General features: G+C 32.9%; 1 protein-coding gene across 5 annotated transcripts; it reads right to left on the bottom strand.

Annotated features, from left to right (window-relative positions):
- Positions 1-27: 27 nt before the first annotated feature.
- Positions 28-24452, bottom strand: LOC123005826 (spectrin beta chain). 5 transcript variants are annotated; one of them, XM_044399815.1, is made up of 12 exons: positions 24320-24452; positions 15405-15563; positions 11054-15189; positions 10604-11003; positions 7410-8769; positions 7143-7359; positions 6239-6413; positions 3665-3757; positions 3409-3543; positions 800-1070; positions 564-746; positions 28-509 (listed from the first exon to the last, which is right to left on the bottom strand). In XM_044399815.1, the coding sequence occupies exons 2-12, from the start codon at positions 15532-15534 to the stop codon at positions 506-508; spliced, it is 7104 nt and encodes a 2367-aa protein (XP_044255750.1). In that variant the 5' UTR covers positions 15535-15563; positions 24320-24452; the 3' UTR covers positions 28-505. The 5 variants fall into 5 exon arrangements, with proteins under 5 accessions (XP_044255750.1, XP_044255753.1, XP_044255752.1 ...); XM_044399818.1 differs by lacking the exons at positions 3409-3543; positions 3665-3757 and adding an exon at positions 6109-6156; XM_044399817.1 differs by lacking the exon at positions 3409-3543.
- Between the last annotated feature and the right edge of the window lie 235 nt (positions 24453-24687).

Below are 24687 nucleotides of genomic sequence, written 5' to 3'. Positions count from 1 at the left end.
TGTTTACTGTGTTATAATAAAGAGTGATTACTAAAAACAATATTTATTTATTATAACTCCATTTTTAAAAGCACACAATTTTATATGTAAAATAGACATAACTCTACAAATTATTACAAAATGAATATAATAAAAATGACTCGTCACCTCACCTTGCTAAGCAAGCTTAAAGACAGTATTGCAACAGATTAACAAGGATACAAACGTAAAGCAGCGGAAATGTCAGTACGGCCATGTATTAGATTAGGTAGGGGATTTGAAAATCAACTTTTCTGTATATGAAAAGTTAGATATCTTATTTTATTCAATAAATAATCGAACATCGGGCTGAAGGCAATATTCCTTGTGCTCCAGTCAACATTTTTAATCACATAATATATATTACTATACATTAAAATATTACTAGAATGTGCAAACTACATGAACTATATATAAAAAGAAAAGGTTAAAGGGCGAAGACTGAACGACCCAGTCAGAATCAGGTAAAGCGTACAGATAGCATAAATTAGCTGCAACAAAAGACACATATAGTATTACTTCACACACACATTACAACCCCTCACTTTTTCTTAAGAGTAAAAAAGCTGCGACGTTTCGAATCTTCTTTCTGAGCAGACGCAGGCAATGTCTGTGAACGCGAAGGACCAGAAGAATCGACATCCGCCTGGGCGTTTATGCGAGAGATCCATGTGTTCATTTCCGCATCGTTATGTGCTTGGAATAAGAATTCTGCACCACTTTCCAATCTTAAAAAAATGTATTAAAATCTTAGCTCCCCACACAGATTTTTTCTACTCACTTTAATCTGAAAACGTGCTTTTTCTTTTTATAATCTTGGGCTATGGAAGCATTAGCTTTGTGCAAGGAAAGAGGGATTTCATTTTTGAACGTCTGATCAGGAGTTGTACGAGCGACTTTGGAATCTTTATAGAAGGAAAGCTGAGAGCCTTGTAAAACAGCGTATACTTTGTCCCATGATCTAACCGAAGCTTTGGTGGTCGTATTTTCCCATTCGTGTTTGCGAGTTAAAACACCCTCAAAGGCTTCTTCATCACCTGGGCTGCCGCGTTCTAAACAAAATCGCCGTTATTATATTAAATAATGAGTAAAAAACAAACTACTAATCATAGTACATGAAGAAAAAACTATTTATCAGTCTTTTGTACTCGAGCTGCGCTTTGTCGCAATAGCGTTTTAGACTAACTAGTTGAGCAAGTAATATGTCCAAAAACCCTTATTTAGGAAGTTGGTGAAAATTACTTCAATGAGCATAGATTATAACATATACATTAAATTGTGATTGTAATAAACAAGCTTGCTCAAATTATCAAATTACAAATACATAAATTTATTTAAGAAATGTATTTTGCAAGTATACAGTATGTTCCCGGATTAAGTTTACAAGAGGAAAAAAAATTTTACCTTTGATTTTACGCCAAAACTGCAAAGGAAAAACATTTTTAGCTTGACTTGACTTTTACGGTTTTTATCTACAGCTTTCAAAAATAAGACTGTCGAACTAGTTTTAAATGCCAGAATTTTTTAAACAAGTTATAATCAAAATTCTGAACTTAATAATACATTTTATAATAGTCAGTCAAATTTTTACCTCTGATTTTACGCCCAAAAAGCAAAGTAAATACTTTTTTTCATAGTAGATGTTAAACTATTTCTTTATAAACTCTTTTGAGTAGATAAAGTAACACTGTAACAGCAAGGGTTGTTTTTGATTTATCTGAAACGAGCAACTCTGTAATTAAAACTTCATTATTCTGACTCAATAGAAAGAAAAGTATTTTTTTTTTCTTACTTTTGAACTTGTAATAATAATCTTTCTTTGCTTTTCAAGTCTCATCACATTGGCGATTTCATTTATTTTTTAATTAATTGTTAATTAATTCATTTGGTTTCGTTAAAAATGACTGTTTTTTTCAGAAGCTGTTTTTATGACTTGCTATTTATTAAAATTATATTTTTTTACAAACATTTTTCTTATTTAACTTGCGTTAACTCATCTGTCAAAGCGACATCGTTGTCAAAAAAATAAAACGCCAATGTGATGGGATTTAAAACGCAGATAAAAAATTACACTAGTTTACACGATTTTTTTTACCTTAGCTGAAAATTATAATTTCTTATAGATTTTGAGGCACTAAGTTAAAAAAAAAAAAAAACTATTTAAAAAAGCTCACCACGTTACGTTTAAGAAATATGTAATTAACAAAAGTACGAAAACCGCCAAAAAACATATTAAAAATTACTTGGTTTTATTATACTCTTTGGATCAGTTTTCTTTATAACAATCCAACAGTAATGTACTAACATATTTTCATCCCAAAAACCTTCATGTCGATTTTTGAAAACCCTTCAGATCTTGATGAAAACGCTCGTCTTGTTTGTTCATGCTCCCTAAATTTTTAGAAAAGAAGTTCAAATGCGAGTGTAATGTTTTTAAGACCTATTTAGACCCATATGGTTATAATTTTGCAATAATTCTGCGACAATTTGAATTTAAATAAATTTTAAATCGGAGGCATTTGTGCTGAAAGCAGAAAAATTATCGTCGTAACAAAAAAGTGTGACGTGAAAGAAAAATTTAACAATTATTTTTGTTTAATTAAAGGTAAGTTAACATAAAAATAATAATTCGATTAAAGGTATATTACATATCGTATTGTTTGTAGACTATAGAGTTATTAGTTATTATTACAAGCTCAAAATCAAGAGAAAAATGAAATTTTCTCTCCACTGAGTGAAAATAAGGAACTTTTAAAGTTACAGACTTACTGGTTTCAGGTGAAGCAAAAAATGTTTTCATTTGCAGTGTTATATAACTTAGTTTAATAAAAAAAAATTGGGGGACATATTGTATAATATTAGTTATTATTATTATGGCATTAAATTTACCACTTTGGGTTTTTGCTTTGTTTAGAAGTAATAAAAATAAATATAAAAACGGAAAAAACTAGCTATTTGTTAATAAAATTAAAAGTAAATCACAAAAATTTTGTTAAGGTAATGAAATACATGGGCATTCATTTTTTTTCTCAAAAATTTGCTTAGTGTCATTTTGCAAATTATTATAATCACCATTTAATAATCTATACTCATTGAAGAAATTTTCAGTGTCCTCGAATCCGGATCAACGTCCTAAATAAGGGTCTTCCGACATATTACCTGCTCCCCCACTAGTTAGTCGGAACCACTAATGCAACAAAGCGCAGTGTGAGCAGCAAATTAGACTGGTGAATATTTGATCAACAGAAAATAAAATTTTTATGGTCTTGATGAAAAATCATCCCAACTTACACAATAAACTGGACAACACACAAGTATTCTATTGCTTTATTAAACCACCACCGTTTCCACTAAAACTGCACAACAACATACCACCTTTTTGCAAAATACCTGATGTTCCTGCAGCTTCGTCATCACTGACAGCTCCAGAAGTCTTAGAAGATCCCTTCTTCCATCGGAAACTACGGAAGGGGGACTTGCTTCGAGAGCGGTCCTTACGTTTCGCCTTCTCTTCAGCTCTCGATACTTGATAAAAAATTACAAATAAAGCAAAACAAAACGCACAAAAAACATGCTCAAAATTAAATAATATAATATTGGTTCGTACAAAGCCCCTTTGGTATTTTTTTTTAAACTTGATACTTACGTGTTTGTGAGCGGGGTGATGTTGTGGGTGTTGATTGCACCCGGGGGGAAACCGGAGCACTGCCAGGACGAGTTTGTTGTTGTCGTCCATGCACTACGTAACATGCTCATGCATTAAACATTTGTATCATGCAATTTGTTAGTAGATTTGTTAACAAATTTCTCTTTGTCTAATATTCTAATTGCAATCCATATCTTTTTAGTAAAATACTCGGAATAATTAACATTATAAACCAAACAATTCTAGCTTTACACAAAAAAGAACAGTATTTTATTATCAGTAAGCTCCATGAATTTTTTTAAACCTTTACTTTGTGCTACATTATAAAAAACTAAACCTAATAAGAATGATTGATTAATAATAAAATAAATAAAATAAAGCAAATGATCAATACTTTTATGAAAGTCTTTCACAAGGCGACAAAAAAAAAGTCATGTCGTGACAACTTGACAAATTTTATATCATTTGGTTCGTCTCAGTAAGACAAATCAAATGCACTAAAAATTTTCAAAAAGTCCACACACTTTCTCACTGAGACGAACAAAATGATATAAAATCTGTCAAGTTGTCACGACATGACTTTTTTTGTCGCCTTGTGTTTACAGAAAAATTACACAACTCCAAATAATTAAACAAACAAAAAATTTCCTAAATTTTTTGGTCATTTTTAAAGGCAGTAATTCATCTAAAAATTGTCGTATCTAGATTAAAAAAAAAACATCTGGAAGCTTCAAGTTTCTAGTTATGAGATCTTTTAGTTATGAGATCTTTTGGCAAATTTTTTTTTCTGTGCTACGGTTACCACCAAATACTAAGTAATATGAGAAAAAAATCTAAATTATCTTGTTTCTGTTTTTGGACCACGGACGTCGAGATTTTTTTTTAGTTAACTGGGATAATGTTCTACAAGATCCTTTAATAATTTTTTGAAAGATTTTTTTTTCAAACTCAACATTGATTTAAAAAAGGAAAGAGATAAAAATAACTTTTTGCGTTATTTCTTGAAAATTTGTAAAAACATTCAAGAAACAATACTGCTTAATTTGTGAAAATAAAATCAAAAAAAAGTTTTAGATTTTTCTAAATTAAAAAAAAAATTCAAGAAACAATACTGACTAATTTTTGAAAAAAATCAAAAATATTTTTCTGTTTTTTTTTTGTAAATTTTGACTTTAGTACCAAAATGTCAGAAGCTGTCAAATGTCAAAAACAGCGGAGGTCATGTCGTGTTCTTAATTCATACTACCCCCACAGCAATTCATTAAAATACAGTGTGATCAAAAAGTTTATCTATCAAGCAAGCCTAGAAATTTAAAACGTGTGTCTGCGGAAGATAAAATGTCGCAATGGTAAATAAGAAATGTCAAAATAATTTTTTGTAAACTGTAACAACAAAGCGTGGTGAACAATTTCTATGAATAAACTCCAACTATATTCTCATTTTAGACGTTTCATACAGTAATTCAATTTGTTTAAATCAATATTTTAATTTTTATAAAATAGTTTTTTGACATCTAGCTGACATACAAACTTCCAAACGACACACGTCCTCAACTAGTACGCCTACTTGATAGAAAAACTTTTTGATTGCACTGTACTTACTTACAAACACGTTTTTTTCTACTATCTCAAAATTCAATTCACTTTAAATAATTCAAATCTAATTCATTAATTCAATAACTCTTTCAATTGATTAATTAAAAAAGAACAATTTTAGAATTTAAATGGTAACAAAATATACTTTTGGTTTCATAAAATATAGTGTCCCCATTTAGGTGAAACGACTTTTTTAAAAAATCAAAAATTCTCGATTTAAATTTTCATTTTTTGAGATTCAGCTCTGTTTGGTGAAAGATTAATTTGAAACATAATTTTATTTAAAATGCCTTGGAAATTAAAAAAAAACAACGATTTTTTTGTGAAGTAGAGTGCTTTTTGTCAAAAAGTTAAGAAAAGTTGTTTAGAATCATCATACAAACTTCCAAGCGACATACGTCCTCAACTAGTACGCCTACTATAGAAAGACTTTTTGCTCGCACTGTATAAACTTTAGTTACGACAATTTTTACATAAATTACAGCCTTTAAAAAATCACCAAAAATTTAAGAAAAAAAAAGTCTTTCTATTTGAAATCTAAGAAAAAATTTTGTTTCTTTAATTTTTTGGAGTAGTGTATTGATTATTATTGATTAGTTCATGACTTCATGCAAGCAAACTCAAATCACCCTTACCTTATTAGTAAAACTGCCTTAAAATTAATTAGTTCATACCTTTTTGTTGTTAATACCATAACCGTTTCGATTAATTCTGATTGAAAAAGTTTGTGCAGTTTTAACCAGATTAAGATAATCCATTGTGTGCATAGAGAAAATTAAAGCAATAGAAACCAGTGCCAATTAATCGATTATCAGAAATATAGTAAATCGAATAAGGTTAAGTTTTACCTTCACCTGGCGAAGTAGCTTTTAATGAAGCTCTCTGCCCACTTCCGGCTGCGTGAAGTAAGATCAACGTGATATAACCAGCCATTATTTATTTTTCAAATAGGGTTTTTTGGCGCATTATGTTACATACCTGGTCGTTCTTCGGCAGGCGTTCCAGAATCCGGTCGATCAGTCATTGCAGCTTCAGCCTGTTTAGGCTGTGCTGCTGCTAACGCCGCTTGTCGTTCTGCTTCCTCTTGTTCACGTCTCGCTCTTTCTTGAGCTTCTTGTGCTTCTTTTCTTCGCTGAATTTCTCGCAATTCAAACTAAAAACAAACACAAAGTTAACAATTATGTACTTGAGACACAAAATAGATGCAACAGTAGCCAAAACTCAAGCCAAAGCCAACAACATGCAATTGTGTTTTGTCAAAACTTACCACATTGTTAGTGGATGAAATGAGAGGAAAAGATTTTCGATAACTGTTTTTGAAACGTGCTTCTTTACATTTTATTTTACGTCTTTCAGGTTGTATAAAAAATGTCGTCCCCGTTTCCATATAATTCGCGAATCTTTCACCAGTTATAAAATCTTGCACTATGTATTTATAATCAGATTTTTTGAAATCACTTTCGCACATGGAAACTGAACGATGAAACTTATTTCTAGTATTGACTAAATTTGGAGAATTTTTGTGTAATTTGCCATGAAGAAACGTAATATTTTTACGTAATTTACTTAATTTGGCATATTTAGAAACACCATTTAGGGTAAAACGTCTCCTGTACAAAATTTTGGGATTATAAAACCGGTCACAATCACGTACGATTGCACTAATTGTTTCTGAAACGTAATTGGGTGATAAATTTCGTACAGAAACAGGTTTCAAATTTTTAAAAGTATGTGTGGGTACAGAAAAATCACATATAGGAGACAACTCATGCAAGGTCGTTCCACAACTAGGACCACCACCTTTTTCAAACTACAACCACAAGCAAAAATTAAATATTAAGTACCAATACAAAAGCTTAACAAAAGAAAAACAAAAACTTACTGTTGTTAATCGCTCCAGAGCACTAAATCTTTCTTCCTGTGCTGCTGCTGATTTTTCAAACGCTTCATGTTTCTTGATAAGATTCTCAACGTCGTCAATGGTATGCCCTAACTCAGTACTCATTAAATACGGTTCTTGAGCGATTAGCCAAGCTTCAGCAACAGCTGCATCTCTCGCGAATTGATAAACTTCAAGAATTAATTGCAGATTCTCCCATCTGGTTAAAGTAAATTATTAAAATGAAACTAAGAAAGTAATTAAACAAACCTTTCTCCCCATCGTTGCAAAACAGAATTTCTGTGATTACTTAAAGTAACTAGTTTATCTTTAATTTCAGCACTCGCATAATGATTACGATTAAGCAATTCCTTTCCTAGCGAAATGCAAGCAGTAAAATTGTCTTCTCTAGCGTCAATTTCAGCCTTCAAACTTTGATGATTGTTCATTAATAGTTCCACACCGCTGACATCTCTCGGTTTTTCACTCGTATTCATTTGTCTGATCACATCATCCATCCATTGCATTAGTGTTCTTACAAGATTGAAGAATTTAAACAAGTCACCAGTATCGGCCAGTTTGCCTCGTCGTTGATCACAAGCTGCTTGTAAAGCAGCCCAAGCAGCGATAACTTCATGTTCTCTATTTGTTATTTCTTTCGCCTTATCACCGGCATAACTAGCCTGCAATTTCTTCGACTCTTCTTGAATTTGTTGCACTTGTGATTGCAAAGTTTGTAAATCTTGTAAGAAATTCTGATGTTTTCTCTGAAGCGCTGATACAGACCCGGCATCACGTCCCAATTCATCCGACATAGAAACTTGTTTTTCGAGAATTCGTCCTAAAACATCTTTACAATCGTGGAAGAACTTGTGCAATTCTCGTGATGCTGCAAGCATTTGTGTGCGAGTTTCGATCAATTCCAATAAATCCTGCCATGCCTCATTCAATCCGTCTTTCCATTCGGCGATGGTGGCCGAATCGGAATGACCAGCTTCGATCAAACGGTCGGCATTGTCGGTAACTGCAGCCACTCGTTCTCTACCAATTGACTCAGTGTCACGAGCAAACTCCTTAAATCGCTCCCATAACAATGTCACATGGTCGTAATCCTGACCCAATTCGTGTGACGAAGCCACCACTTCCCTATCAGCAATCCATTGTTCCAAATCCTCAACATCTCTATGCAAAAGAAACAGTTTCAAAGCTTCGTCTAATTTGCCTCGACGTTCGCCGGCGAGATCTTTCAATCCGGCGTATAACTTGTCAAGTTGTGATTGTTTTACTGCCACTTGTTCCGCCAAAGGATGTCCTTCGGCCGCCAAAGCACGGACTGTCTCACCCAAAGATCGGATTGTATCAGCGTAATCTTCCACTGCTGCTTCCAAACTTTCGTGTTTCTTCATCAAATTACGAGCGGAAGTTTCATCTTTACCACGGTCTTCCACCATCAAATACAACTCTTGTTCACTCATCCAACTTTCAGCCTCATTAGCATCGAAAAGATACTGTTGGGCACGTTCATTGCGTAACAAATTCTCCCTACGTTTCTCCACAGCATCTTTCAATTCTTGCCAAGCTTTATGAAGTTCACTAATCAAGTGACCAAATTCGAGAGAATCTTCGTGTCCTGCAACACTCAAATTAACAAATGACATAATTTACAACATAGCCCAGTCAAATTAGACAAATCGGTGGGAAAAAATTCTAGAGAGTTGAATTTTTTTAAACGCTTTCTTTATACTTGGGTTAACATATATCAAAAGACCCCGAAGGTGTCTGTTTTTGGTTTTTTGCTTATATCTCGGAAATTATCACTCCTATAGGTTTTTATCTTCCTATCAAAATTAAAGCTTACAAAATTTCCTACAAAAATCGTCCTTTGCATTTTTGTTGTAGAACTAACCGTAAGCGAGTTATAGAGCAGACAAAAAACATCATTTAAAAAAATGTGCTTTATCTGCACTTAAAAGAGAATTAGTCTTGTAATTTAAAAAAAACTGACAGTAAATTGAATTTACTGGGTCCAATACTTCATTAAAGGAAGGGGGAATCACGAGGGTCTATAAATACAAACTCATCGTTTATGTAATTTATGCAGAATTTTCTGTAGAAGTCTATTTCTGCATCAAAATTTCCTACAAAAATGGTCCTATTCATTTTTGTAGTAGGACTAACCGTAGGCTTCAAAAGTTTGGAGTCCACATAAAATTGCATTAAAAATCACATTTCGTTAGTATATGGTAAGTATTTATATGTGTAGAGTGTTCCTCAACTAAGCTGGTCTGCCTGAAAGGTGACTCGGGTGTAAAGATTTAAACGGAGATATAAATAAAAAATTTTGGATGAAAGAGATAATCAATCTGTAAAGGGGTTAAATGGGGTGTAAATGTTTAAACAAAGATATAAACATGAAATTCTTTAGAAGTGTAAAGGGGCACTAAAATCAGATTTTCGAAAATTAGTTTTTAAGGGAATAAAACGGTGTACACATTTAAAGGGATATAAAAACATTAAATTTAGAAAATATGATCCTTAGAGAGTGTAGAAGTGCACTTTTCAAATTTTAATGAAATAAAATAGAGTTTAAACGCTTAAAAACAAAATTAGAAACATTAAATTTCGAATTTTGAGAGTGCAGAAGTGCACTGAGACGGCACTTTATGAAAATCAACATTTAATATTTATCCATAAACATAGCCCATGCGAAGAACGAGGCTACTATAACTGAATCCTATACATAACATAGGTAATTATCTTGCTTTATAGAGTACCTAAGCCCATGGAATGGTTTTGTGAACGGGCTTTATCCCATTTTATATCAGAAATACACGCGGACAAAGTCGCAGGCAAATGCTAGTTCAGCATATAAGGATGACTCGGAAAACTTGATAGACCCTCGTGGCACCTTCTAATAAACTGTTGGATCCAATACATTCAATTTACTGTAAGCTTTATTCAAATCATCGATATTAAATCATCTATTTATTAATATTGTACTGAACAAGACTGTAATTCGGTTTTCAATGTTTAAGTTGAGGACGAAGATGCAGCATATGAGGACGACTCGGAAGACTTTATAGACTCTCTAATGAAGTGTTGCACCCAATAAATTCAATTTGCTTTCAGTTTTTTCAAATCACAAGATTAATTTTGTTTTAAATGCGAATAAAGCACATTTTTTTAAATGATGTTTTTTGTCAGCCCTATAACTCGCTTACAGTTAGTCCTACAACAAAAATGTAAAGGACCATTTTTGTAGGCTTTAATTTTGATAAGCAGACAAAAACCGTTAGGAGTAATAGTTTCCTAGATATAAGAAAAAAAAACTTAAAAAAGACACCTTTAGCCCCCTCCCCCTTCAAGAATAAAGAAAGCGTTTAAAAAAAATTCCAACTCTAGAATTTTTTCCACCGATCGCCCTATTTTTGTCTAATTTGACTGGGCTATAACATAATTAATACCTTCATCGATCAATTTTTGACCATTGTTACAAACTGTATTTATTCTAGGTTCGTGATTTTCAATTTCGGTTCGTAATGATTGATTTTTCTTTTCTAACATATGGACTTGGAAGAGACTATTGCCGTATTCGGTCGACGATGCTTGTGGCATTTTTTCAGCGATCCACAAAAGTTCATCTTCAATGTCTCGTCGAAATTGTAGCGCTTCCTTTTTCTTTTCCAAAACTCTCTGTCTTTCGAGAAGTGGTTGTTTGAGTTGTTCGAAGCGTTGTTCCACTTGTGATTTTTTCACTTTGATTTCTTCCAATTTCGGTGGTGGTGTTGTAGTCTCGAGATGTTTTGTCTGCTTTTCTAATTCGTCCACTTGACGAGCTTTCACTGCCATTTGTGTCTCAATCATCTGTTGATAAATAAATTATTAGTGTGCAAACTAAATAAAAAATAACTCACCTGTTGTTTCTGCATAAGAATGTTGACTGAGGCTAGATCAGAGCCAGTGTCGTCGCTTTCGATTTGTTTCTCTAAATCGTTCATCCACGAGTCGATATCGTCGCATGTTTGATGAATGAGTACTTCACGGTTAGCGTCAAACAAGCGTTCGCCTTTTTCTTTAGTCGTCTGTTCCAAAACATCAAATTGGTCGATGAGTTCCTCAATTTTCGGTTTAATTTCACTTGCAAATTCCGGCTTTTCCTTAGCCAAATCTTCGCCCGTCTTTTGTAAATTAAGAAGTCGCTCTTTATTGGCCGCAATTTCGGCCTCGAAAGCTTGATGTCGTGTCCATTTCGAGTGGACTGTCTTCGCCGATCGGTATGTCTCATCTTGGGCTGTGATGTGTTTCTCTTGGATCCATTCTCCCAATTCGTCACAATCTCTCAAAAATTGTTGCAATTCCAATTGGTCTCTCAGTCTTTCCATTAAAGCTAAAGCTTTCTCCTTGATTGCTAATCTGCGTTGGTCAATATTGTCAGCACGTTTTGCGATTTTATCTGACGCGAAATGCCCTTCATCAATGAGACGATTCGTAAACTGGATAACTGCGTTAAACTTATCATCGTTTGCCTCCATAGACGTGATGAAAGATTCGTGCTTTTTCAATTGATTGTCGGCCTGTTCGAGTGTCGTAGGAGTCTCGATTTTAGACAAAGTGTGCTCTTGTTGGTTAAGAATGACCTCAGCTTGTCGGGCATCTCGATCAAGCAATTGTAAGCTAAGAGACTGTGATAGAAGTTTTTGCCGGTTTTCCCACATTTGATGGATTTCATCCCAGCCATCCTTCAGAGCCTTCAGTCTTTCTCTCAGGAACATGTACTGAGTGTCATCTTGGGTGCTAGGATCGGCAGTGATTTTCTCACCATATTCCATCATCTTAGTGTAATCATCGGTGTAATTGTGAATCTCCTCGCAAATGCTTTGATGTTGTGACAAAAGATTTTCGGCTTCTGCCAACGAATTGGGAGTATCTTCTGAGGCAATATCGGTTTGTGTTTTCGTAAGCCAGGCTTGGAAGTGGTCAAGATCACGCAAGAAGCGATGCAAATCACCGGCTTCTTCCAATTTCGAATCACGCTCTTTCAACATCTGAGTCAATCGTTCCCATATGATCTGTATTTGAACAATTCTTTCCCTAATAACGGCTGCTTCCTCCGGATGTTCAGTCTCAATACTGGCAGCTTCTTTCTCCAAAGAAGTGAGTTTAGCTTGAATTGCAGCTAAATCACGTTCCATTCCGGACAAACGTCGTTGAAGTGTCATAATACCGGTCAAATCCATCTCTAAACTATCAGTACTTTGTAAAATCCGAATTTTATCTTCGATCCATGTCGTAGTTTCACGACATTCGATATGGAATGTTTGCACACCATGTGCTGAATTGAGTTCGTCTCGTTTAGCTTCTGCTTTTTCACGCAATTCAGCCCATTTTTGATTGAGTTGATTTTGTCTTGCTGTAATCTGTTCAGAATTTGGATGTTCAACATGTAACAATTGACGTGCGAGTTGATTAACAACAGCAACTCTTGAAGCATTTGCGTTCATTTCTTTCTCGAAACCATCATAACGATGTTTCATAATTTCGACATCTTCAATGTCACGTGCAGGTACCATAGTTTGTAACATTCTGTCTTTCTCACTGATCCATTGCTCAACTCCATCACTTTCCGACAGTAATTTATACAAAGAGAGTGCATCTAACAAACGCTGTTTTCTGAGTTTAGCCAACTCGAGTAATTCCTTATACCGGTTGTCAATAGAAGCCAACCTTTGAGAGACTTCCGGAGAATCGGCTACTTCTGGTCCCAACTGTTGAGCTTGCTGATGTAAGGCTTCAATGGTGCTGGCATAATTCTTAAGTTCTTCAGTAACATCCTTATGTTTCTTAAGCAACGATTGTGCATTTCCTTCATCTCGACCAACATCCTCGCTAGACACAAGTCTCAAAGTATCCAACATCCAAATATCAACATCATCAGCATCTGCGAAAAGTTGGTGATAATCTACAGCATCCTCCAATCGTTTTCTGCGATAAGCCGCCAAATCCAACAAATGTTTCCAAGCTCCGCGAATTTCCGTTAATCTTTCTTGCACTTTTTCTGCACCAAAATGTCCGGAATTCACCAACTCTTCTCCAATTCCCACAACTGCATCCAATTGAGGTTCGTGTCCAGTAATTTCGTTTTCTAAAGCTTTGTGTTTGCTTAGTAGCAAGTTAACAGTGGTGAGATCATGCCCGATGTCGGCTGCTGAAACAATCTGTTCCTTTTCTTTGATCCAGTTTTCTTCATCGGCCATGTCCCAATAGAATTGCCACAATTTTCGACTTTCTTCAAGTCGTGATCGACGATCTACCGCCAAACGCACCAACTCAGCGTAGGCATCTTCAAGTTGTTGGACTCTTTCCAATACTAAAGCTGGATCACATGGTTTATAACCTTCTTCACTTTCCACATCTAGGAAACGTTGCGACTGATTAGCTACAGCTTTGACCCGATCACCAAGTATGTTAATATCGGCTTCGAGTAGATTATGTTTCTGTAGTAAGTCTTCAACACCCATAAGGTGTTTGCCGTAGTCGTCTGTTAAAAGACGTGCTTTCAATTCCTCCATGGCATCGAGAATATGGAGCATTTCTTGGAAGTTTTGTTGTAATTGTAAAGACAATTCCAAGCGGTGTCTACGTGCTCTAAGCAATTCCAGGAGATAATTCCAAAGGCGTAGGACGTTTTCTTTTCGTGCATTAATCCTCTCCATATCATGGTAGTTTTCAGCTTCGAGTTCACCAGCTACTGAAACAACAGCTTGAACTCTTTCTTCATACGCAAGAATATCGGTTTCGATAGCTTCGTGTTTCTTAGCTGCAGCTTCAACCGCGGTCAAGTCATGACCAAAATTATCTTGTGAGACTAATCTTTGATTTTCACTCAACCAAGTTTCTCTCATGCTAGCCTTTCGGTTGAAACGAGCAGCCAATTGTTCGAGTTTCTCCTGTCGAATTAATTCTTCACGTAAAGAAAGTTCTCGTTCATGTTCGGCTTTTTCTAACCGTTCCCAAGCTTTATTAATATCCGAAATCATTTTGCCTTCTTTCGGGGTGTAAGGTCGTTGATTATTAGCTCTCATTTTCGACTGTAAAGTAAAGAGGAGGATTTCCAAGTTGCCCTTTTCGACAAATTTCGGAGGTTTCTCGACGGTACGGTAATTATTGAACTGGCCTAATTGCTGTTGTACCCCAACAAGACTATTAGCGAATTGTCTCTCTCCCAAGGCTTTAATTGTGGCTTCGATCCACGCCAATAAATCACTTGTTAGTGATTCATATTCTTTAATCATTCGGTCATTCTCCATAGCAATTCCGACGACTTTTCCGATACGTTTTCCTTGAACCGTTTCCTGTTTCATCTTACTAAAGTAGTGATAATAAGTTACGACATATGTAATGATTGATTTTTCGTCCGGTTGTTCCACGAAAACGTCTTCAGCGTCGAGAAGTTTCGTCAAACCCAATTTATCTTCAGCTACATTAAACGCATTATTTAAATTGTGAATAGGGTTTGATTTGGATAATTTTTCAAATTGTATCAAATCGGGACGATGTTTATGAATGAGTGCGTTGAAAGCTAAACCATCCCTCCATGAAGTGGTGAAATTTCTAACGTTGACGTTGTTATAACCGGCTGTTTTCATCTGACACCACAGCAACAATGCATCTTTGGCCGACTTTGTCTCTTGATTATCCGTCTCTTCGATTGTAATATCCTGAATTTGGAATCGGAGAATGATGGTCCAAATTAAACCCAATGATAATCGAGGATTGCCATCGACAATATCATGCGATCCCATATTTTCTAAATGAACACGTTGCTCTCTGAGAAATTGCAGAGCTTTATCGACGTTTTCCAGGCAGTGAATACGCATTTTTCCTTTGGTTGGACGAGGCAGACGTTCGCCCGATAATACTTCCAATAATTTGATCAAATTTTTGCCATCTCGCATGTCGGTGTAAAGATCGGTAATGCGGGAATTTACCCGGACCAGGTGAGAGTTCACCCATTTCTGGAAAGTCTTCTTCTGAACGCTTTCTCTCTCATCTGCGTAAAAAAATTATCGAAAAGTTACAATTTGAATATATTTACCCCGTAATTCTAACACTATTTTGTCATAATATTTATCCTCCCATTCCATTCTGAATGTTAACTAGATGTATGGTGAAAACACACTGAACTTGATACAGGAAATGTTTGGTTTTGATAAAATACATTAGATAAGAGTGTCAGAATAAGAGGGAATTGAGTCGAAAACTTACCCGCTAAAGCTTTAATACGAGATCGTTCGAAAAGCCGAGAAGATGAATTGCCACCATCGTACTCATAGTCTTCAACAATCTCTTGTTGCAAGGTGGGATCCCACCTTACTATACTGATATCGGTGGTCATTCTGTTGACTCACCAGCAAAGCTGGTTACCTAAAAAAGAATTACATTTTATACAGGCTTTTTCGGCTAAACACCACATTAGAAATATTGGGAGTTCTAACAATGATATTTATCAAAAATTTTGTTTATTGCAGGTTCTGCTCAATGAAAATATTTTCAAGATGGCGAAACTTTCTGTTATACCGAAAGTTGGTATCAACTTTGTTATTTTAAATAGAAAGTTATGATTTTTATTGCGGTTTTGGATTACTCAAGTGATTTTGAGAGTTTTCATTAGCCTTCCTTATACCTAAGTTTAACCATTTTCGAAATATTTAGATCTTTTTAAAACTTTTTGGATTTAAATCTTCCCATTCAAAAGTTGATAATTTTGACATTTTTTTTTATAGTAACTTCTTTTTTTTAGCATTAGAAATAATAATAATAAATTTTGTCAATAAAAGCCACAAATAACATTAAACAGAGTTACAGTTTAGGATACAGCTTCCTTGTTTCCGCTTCTAATAGCCTGTAGCAAAAAAACTTGGAAAATTATTTTTCCTACAGCAATAGAGTCAAAGTGCAAAATTATAACTATGAAATTTGTATAGATAGAATTTTTTTTTAATTTTTTCCATGTTCGTGGTACCTCACCCTACCATTTGCTTTCGGGCGCGAGTTCTGGCGCACTCTGTATGTGCATATGATGTAGAACGTTACTCCTTCAACTTTTAGAATCGCGATATCTCAGAAATGATGATTCTTAAAAAAGTATAAAGACCATTTTTGTAGATAATTTTAAGATCTATATTTTTTGTCTGGGCTACTTTTTTGATAAAACTTACCGTTTTCGGAAAAATCTAAAAAACCTCAAATCTTGACCTTTGACCCCTAATAACTTTTTTAGCACACATGGGATCGATGGGGACTTTTGACACTTTATTTCTAATGGTGTACCCACCAAAATTTAGTTCTGTTTTCGTTATTTGACCAATATTTTTATGACTAATTTGACCGGACTATTAAAGGATTTAAAATTAAAAAAGTCCAACTTGACACTACATATTACAAATTCTTAAAAGATCATTTAGAGGAAAATTAAATACATAATTATTATGTGCGAACAATATTTTGAATAAATGGTTTGATCTGTTATTATACTGAGGAACGTGAAAATTTAATTTTCCAATTAAATTTTTATAGTATTGAAGTAAATAAGAAAGAAATAGAATATCAAAATTAGATTAAATAAATTTATTTTGTATTTACGAAAAGAATAACAACTGTGAAAAAAATTGGGCGTTTTTTCAGTGAGAAATGCGAAAACTACCATGGATAGTAATGGATTTCTTCCATTGTAAAAAAAAGTCAAAATAACTTGGAAATCATTAAATTTAGGTATAGGAAATGTTGAAACAGATCGATACAGAATTAAGTTCTCTTTCATTTAGTAAAAGAAAAAATTGGAGTCATCCATTTGAAAAAAATCAGTTACGGGTATTTGAAGTTTTCCAAACGTAACTTTAAATTTTAGAGGTTTGTTAATTATTTTTCCAATTATAAATACGCGAAAGAAAAGATCTAAATATTTCAAAAACGGTTAAATTTAGGTATAGGAAAGTCTGATAAAAACTCTCAAAATCACTTGAGTAATCCAAAGACACAATAAAAAACATAACTTTCTATTTAAAATAAGGAAGTTGACCCATTTCCGGTGTAACCGAAAGTGCTGCCATTTTGAAAAAAAATTCATTGAGCAGAACCTAACCGATTATGGCTATAATCAAAATTTTAGATAAATATCACTGTTAAACTCCCAATATTTCTTTCTAATGTAAACAGCCTGTAGATTGGTGTGATAGTAAACTGATCTATTTTTAGCACTGACAAAAATTAATTATAAAAATTAATAGATTTATCAAACTAAAAAAATTAAACAAATGACAGTAAGTAATAAAACAACTTGTGATGTAAATTGACACACAAATACTTTCATGGTAAAACTAACAAAAGTGAAATTGTTCTACACAACAAAGTCTCTATATTTCCCTAAATCGGCATCACTCGCTTATTCAGCCTGAAATATTGATTTACAATTAAAACTTCATGCGTCCCTATAATTTAGTTGTTTTTTATTTTGTTAAAAATAACTTTTAAATAGGTACATGCAAGATTAATTTCAAGAAAAAACAAATACTAATAAAAATGTAATTACGGATACATTCGGTGTTATCGATTAAACACTTATTCACACTTTATACGAGTACATCTCGCACATAACTGAATAAATGTAAAAGTACACAGCTGACGTTAAAAAGGTTGAAAACCTGAATCAGGAACTATTTGGATAAATCGATTTCTCGGCGACGATGGCAGCCAGTTTTGGCGTCTCGACGCCTGACCTAGCCGAACCACTCGCTAGTCGGACTGCAGCGTCTGGTTCGATTTCTAGTGCGGTAAAACTGCCGTTGGCGGCGCAAAATTCGCAAACGACGACCTCGACTGAAGCTGGAGGATTTAGGTCAAGTTGGGGATTGGATATCGAAGATTTAGGAAACTGATCTGTCATTTTAGAGCTTCACTAAAAAATATTGATTGGTTTTGTGCTAATTAAAGCATCTTCCACTTCATCTTTTTTATTTTTGTAAAGATGTTATTGATGTGCTGACTGTATCTACTAATAAAAGTAAGTGGGTGAATTTCTTACTAAAACATGTATATACAGGCTGTCCGAAAATTGCGTGCACAAACATCTAGGAGTAATTCCATACCTCAAAATATGAAGAAAAGATCCTATCAACATGGGTCCAAAAAAGCTTCCTTAAAAAGTTACGACTCTATAAAGGAGAGCCTTCAAATGGTTTTTTTTTTAAATTATTTTTGTTAATATTTCAAAAACAAAACCCGGCACCCGTAGGTTTTTTAAGATGACATAAATAAAATTTTTGAATCTTGGTCAGAGGCACACAAAATAGGGGGAGCTGCGACAAAAATCGCTCAATACTTTTTTCTTTTAAGACTTTATGCAAATTTAATACCATAATAAGTAAGGCTCGGATTATATGCAAAATGCATATTTGTTATTAAGAGGTATATCAACAAAATTGTAAGTTTTCTATGCATATATAGTTTTCTGATTAAAATAAGCCAAATAAAAAATGCATATTTTGCATATTTTGGCAACTTGGTGCATATTTTAGGAAATATTGCATATTTGTGAATACTTTCTTCAAATCACTAATTTCCGATTAAAAATTTCAGTTCAAGTTAAAAATTGGACAGTTTATGAAAAATGATCCGATTACAAAATATTTTAAACAACCGGTAATTCGTAAGCCAAACTCAAAAAATTAGTACCCTGCTGAGTGTTTCCTTTTTTAAATTGTATTGAACCAAGAAGTTTTTTTTTTAAATCATTTGTTACCAAAAAATAATAATTAATATAAATTAAAGTAATATAAAAAATGATCTTATTTGAAGAACAAAATCTTGTTTTGTTTTCGAGTTATTCGATTTTTGCTGTCTAAATTGCGGTATATGTAAAAAAATAATTTAATACAAAGTAGATAGTTGTAATCCTTTAGATCACACCTTCATGAAAAAAATGTTTTTTTGGTGAGTTCCCATTTAAAAAAAAATAATATTTTTGTAAAACTCAAAAACAAAACAGTAATTTCGAAAAATTTTATTTTTGATAAAACATCACATTTTTATAGAACTTTATAATTCATCAATTAGTTTTCTCAAAATATAAATACGTTTGACTTTTTATTGTTCAAAATTTTGCATATCGATGCATATTTGGCATATATTGGAGCATATTTCTTAATATTTTGTGCATATTTTTGTGAAAATACGTGCATATACAAGTATATGCGCATATTTTACGATTTTTTTGTGCATATAAAATGATGTAAAAGCCACAGTTTTCGAGATACAGGCCATTTTTTATGTCGACGCACTGAGGTAATTGAAACAATGTAATGAATAAAAAACATAGTTGGCGTTCTGCAAATCATAAAAAATGTCATTTCAAAGTTAAAAATTTGTGCACGCAATTTCCCGACACCCTGTATAATAAAATAGAGAATTAAGCGCATTAAAAATAAAAGTAAATGACGATGATTTCATAAAATAAGCCGTATTTGTACAACTTCCTGGCGAATGACGAATATACTCGTATTTAGTAACAACATTTACACTTGGATTTACTGGAATTACTACCTAGTGTGTGCTTAAGCCTAAAAAATGCTCAAAAACGACATCAATACCGCCACAATCCCCGAAAAATATTCTTTAAAAGTATATTTTTTATGTATAATGTGGTGCAATTACCTAAATTTATTCTTTTTTTTTTGATACATTACCACGAGATAATTCACGATGATGTAACAAACACTATGACATAGTTAGCATTGCTAGCCAGTGACGATGCCAATTACCTTCAATCAAACCGAATATTACACTCAACAGTGGGTACAAATAAAAGGGTGTTTGACCTTTACCACGATACCACAGTAATAATAGCCATTACGTCTACTTTACTATTTTAATCATCTAATTAGAGTAAAAAAACTTGGATTCACACCAATACTTTCTAATCAAGGTTAACACTTTGGCCTTTGCACAAATTAAAACCCATGTACATAAAATTAAAAATCAGAAATTGTGGAATATAAAATATGCGGGTAAAGTGCTCAACGAACTGTAATACCTGAACGTAATAAAAAAAACGACTCACGCTATGCTCCTGTTCATCACCACAAAATTATAGTGTGAAATTTATATAAACGACGATTTTTTTTAGACTTTTTAAATTCTATGCAGTAAACAAACACATAATTCAGCAAACTCTGATACGCATTCTCAATCATGTGTACCTTAATAGGTAAGCAATTAATAACCTAATTGAGTTAAGCATCAAAGTAGCTCCATAAACAAGACGCCAGACACTAATTAAACCAATATTGACACAAATTACCTACTTTCGAGCTTATTTGAGAATAGAAAAAATCCTTTAGATCGTCATTCGTCATCAACAATTTGGTCTTGCCCCACCGTAAATATAAACTTCTTTTAGTTTGATAAAAGTTTGAACCGTTACAAAGTCAATCAACAACCTATTCACGTAAAATCTTCTACAGACAACTGTGTTTACGGTACATGTTCCACCCACAAGTTGGTTTATTTGTTTACATAACATTAATGCTTCTGGTTAAGATTAGAAGTATTTAAAATTGCTTCTGGGTTAGATCATCTCAAACAACACATGTTTATTATTAAAAATGGTACAAATATTTCAGAATATATTACAAAACTTTGTAAATAATTTTCGCATGTTAACTAGTGAGAAGGTTATTTCAATTAAAAGTGACAAAAATATTCGCCCATGAAGTGGTTTAGAAAATTATTTCTTAATAATCTGTCTAGGACCAACAAAAAAAAAATTTAATTTAAAATCGTCGGTAGTAACGAACAGTTATCACATTAATGTAACCACCATGTCATCGTCAGAACTCGACAAAATTAATATTTATTTGACCTAAAAACATACTGGCGTGATAACAGCACTAATTAGCAAATTACTTAAATCGTGGTAATTTACAAAGTTTATTAATTAAAATGTAAATTACTTTAATTCCGTTCTCATAAAAACAAAAAAATCTGTGCACATAATCTTTCAGATTTTTATACACAAAACATGCAACCTCCCGAAAGCACGTCGGAAATATACCGTGAGATAAAAAATTATCTTGGTCAAGGAATGGAAAACGTCTGTCGTCGCTTATATCATCCTTTTGAAATAATTCTGTCAATGTTTGACTCACTGACAGCGTCGACATAACCTACAACAATTATTTTAAAATCCATGATCACCCTTGACCAAGATCATTTTTGATCTCACGGTACTTTACGCTTCCTACAATGTTACCATTAATGTACGGTATTTGGAGAATACGTAATCAACTATACAGGGTGTTCCAGAATTTTTTTTTAAGTAAAATAAAAAAATTATATATGCAAAAAAAATTGACATTTGATATTTTTTATATCTATTTAATATTACTGATGTATTATCATGTTTTTTCATAATTATTTAGGAAAGATACAAAATTTTTGCCAATAAAAGCCACATAAAATGTTTAAAAAATTTTGAGATTTATTTTTTGGCATTTGACATTTTTTTATATCTATTTAATGATACCGATGATCTTGTATGTGTCTTTTTGTAATTATTTAGTAAAGGTACAAAAATTTTGCCAATAAAAGCCACAAATAACATTAAACATAGTTATAATTTAGGATACAGTTTTCTTATTGTTTTTTCTTCTAATAGCCTGTAGTAAAAAAACTTTGAAAATTATTTTTCCAACAAAAACTTTAAACTCTCATAACTTCGAAATTTTTATAGATAGAATTTTTTTAACATTTGTTCCATATTCCTGGTATCTTACCTTACATAGCATTTTTCCCCTAGGGCGCGAGTACTGGCGCACCCTGTATAGTTGGTCCGTATATCGTAGTTTAAGGGTGTTTCAGCATGGTGTTTCAAAACATTTTGACATTGACAATTGTTTATTAAATAAAACTAACTTTAAGAATAATTACACTAAAGTTAGCTCTAATAGATTTATTGATAACAAATATTCAAAGATCTCTCAATTTTAAATCAAATTAGCCGGTACCCGATTATAGACAGGCCATTCATTTCTTAAGAGTATTTTTAACGTTATAAAAAATCAAACTTGATGTTAATGTGTATTATTTATTTTAAAAGATAAATTGCAAAAATGTCAACCTATACTGCAGTAATAAATGTTAATTATTTCGTTGAGTGATTTTAAACTAAACACACTTTGGTATACATGAAAACATTAGTTTACATGACAACATAAGAGACTTGCTCGAAAGAAATACGATTGTATAGAAATATAAAAAATGCATATTTTTGAGATGACTAAGAAAGACAATTATAAAAACTTTTTATCTAAGACTAAAAACAATTGAAAAATTAGATCAAATTGTTAAAAAAATTTGCTCCAAATTTTCCCAAATTTCCGTTTTTGCACGATGCAAATAACCCTTGGCAATTGATGAGTAGTATAATTCAAATCACTTAAAAAAAATGGCAAGATAAATGAATATTCCACTCAAAAGCATACTTAATATTAATAGATTTTCACTAAGATAAGAAATATGGAAATGACGAAGATAACTAAATATTTATTTTGACAATCTGGTTGGCTATGTCTATTTTTTATGTACTTAGCAACTATAGTCTTCAAAAATTTTCCACGCATTTGTCCTTGATTATGAACAGCAATTTGATACAAAAAAGTATTCAGAATAAAGCTTCGACCAGCAGAACCTAGTACTTGCATACATATTTTAATATTTGCTAGGTAAGGAAGTGTGACGTAACTTGTTTATTATAATTATCTAATCCTAACAGGTGGCTTGTGGTAGATCATGGAATTAAGTATTATCGTATCAACAAGAAATTACTACGTAGGATTTAGGGTTAGGTTGGATAACGTAACTAGTGTCAAAAATTTAGGTTAAGTCACCTGTCAGTTTGTATAGATAACTCAATTAATAGTTGACAGCAGGTTGACAGAAAACGTCAACAAGGGGTAACCAACCCTAGGCATTCAAAATTACTTCTGAAAATTATAGTTACAAACAACATGAAAAACGTTACTTTCCTAAAAATTCAAATCCTAGGTGGTAATTTCTTCTTGACAAATCTGTACTTAAAGTTTGCATTACATTACGAAACAGTGCCGCTTTAAATCAGTTTATTTGTTAATAATGAAATATTTTTTTAAGAAAAATTTCAATTTAAACAATATTGGTTAATAAAGTATCTTGCACAAGGGAGTAAAAATAGACTATTACTTTTAAATCTTTTTACAACTAGTTTTGGCCAACAAAAACCATCATCAGGCAATGTCATCGAAATTTTATTTTGGATGATACCTAGGTAAGCACGTCATCAATCATCATCGACCAATAAGTGAACTTTGTCACATGAAACTACAAAAAATGTGAAATTTGTACTTCCCGTAATTAACACAAAACGACTATCACAACTTGCGGTACTAAAGCACCTTACAGTCATATTTACTCAAATACAAAACAAATATTATTATTTAACTGTGATAAAACGTTAAAAGAATTGTAGCGATAAGAACACAATTCTACTACACAAACACTATTATTATTATGTAATAATTTGATGATTATGTAAAAATTAAAATTTAGTGCTATTTACAACAAATATGACTCATACACGCATCACAGATATTAATAGAAACCGAAAGACACAAGAGTTTATAGGCCATCATTAGCTTTATCAAATAATGTGACATTCAGTCATTTACCAATTTATTTTGGGATTTTGACCATTACTCTTGACCCGAAAAAAGTTATAATCAAAAGATCTACTTAACTTTAACTAAATTACCTACGGCTGTACTAAGTAATAATTAAAAAAAGAACAATCATGTCAGGTATTAATTACAGTAAAACTGTCCCTTAAGGGCAGTAACCCACCACTTGCAGTTCACTGACATGGCAACAAACGCATTTTGAACTTTGAATTACACACAAAAAGCCACTTAACTGTACAAACCGAATCAAGGTATCATCAGTGAAAGTGATAAAAAGCCAGTCAAGACAGTACTGAATTATTTAACAGTTTAGTAAAGTTTGGGTTACACCTATTCGGCCATTTTAAAAGACTTGGGTTAGATTTATCGACATTATTGGTAACCGCAACAACCGGAAAGGAAATGATGACTTACCTATTATCAAATGTTGCTTAAATAACGTCGGTCTCACTGATAAACTTATGTTCATAAGTTAAAATAACTGTTATTTTTATAAAATCACCACCTCGCGAACACAAACGCCCTTCATGACGGCTATTACGAGTACTCTTTTACGCATGCGCATAATTAATCTAACAACACGCCCAACGCATAGTAGGCTGGTTGAGTGGAAAGTAGATGGCGCTGGGATTTCATGTGGGTCAGGGGATGACCCTGACTTACTTAATTTAAGCTTCCTGTTATTTAGGAACAGGACAGGACTCCTTTAAACTAACAAAAAAAAATGATCAAAACTAGATTTGTGATGTAAAAACCCTTTAGTTCGATAAAAATTATCTTTA

The sequence above is a fragment of the Tribolium madens genome, unplaced genomic scaffold (assembly GCF_015345945.1).
Source record: "Tribolium madens isolate multiple individuals breed KSU strain unplaced genomic scaffold, Tmad_KSU_1.1 Scaffold_20;HRSCAF=117;Tcas5.2_LG4, whole genome shotgun sequence".
Lineage (NCBI taxonomy): Eukaryota > Metazoa > Arthropoda > Insecta > Coleoptera > Tenebrionidae > Tribolium > Tribolium madens.
The sequence above is the reverse complement of the archived record's forward strand: the minus strand, read 5'-3'. Positions and strand labels throughout refer to the sequence as shown.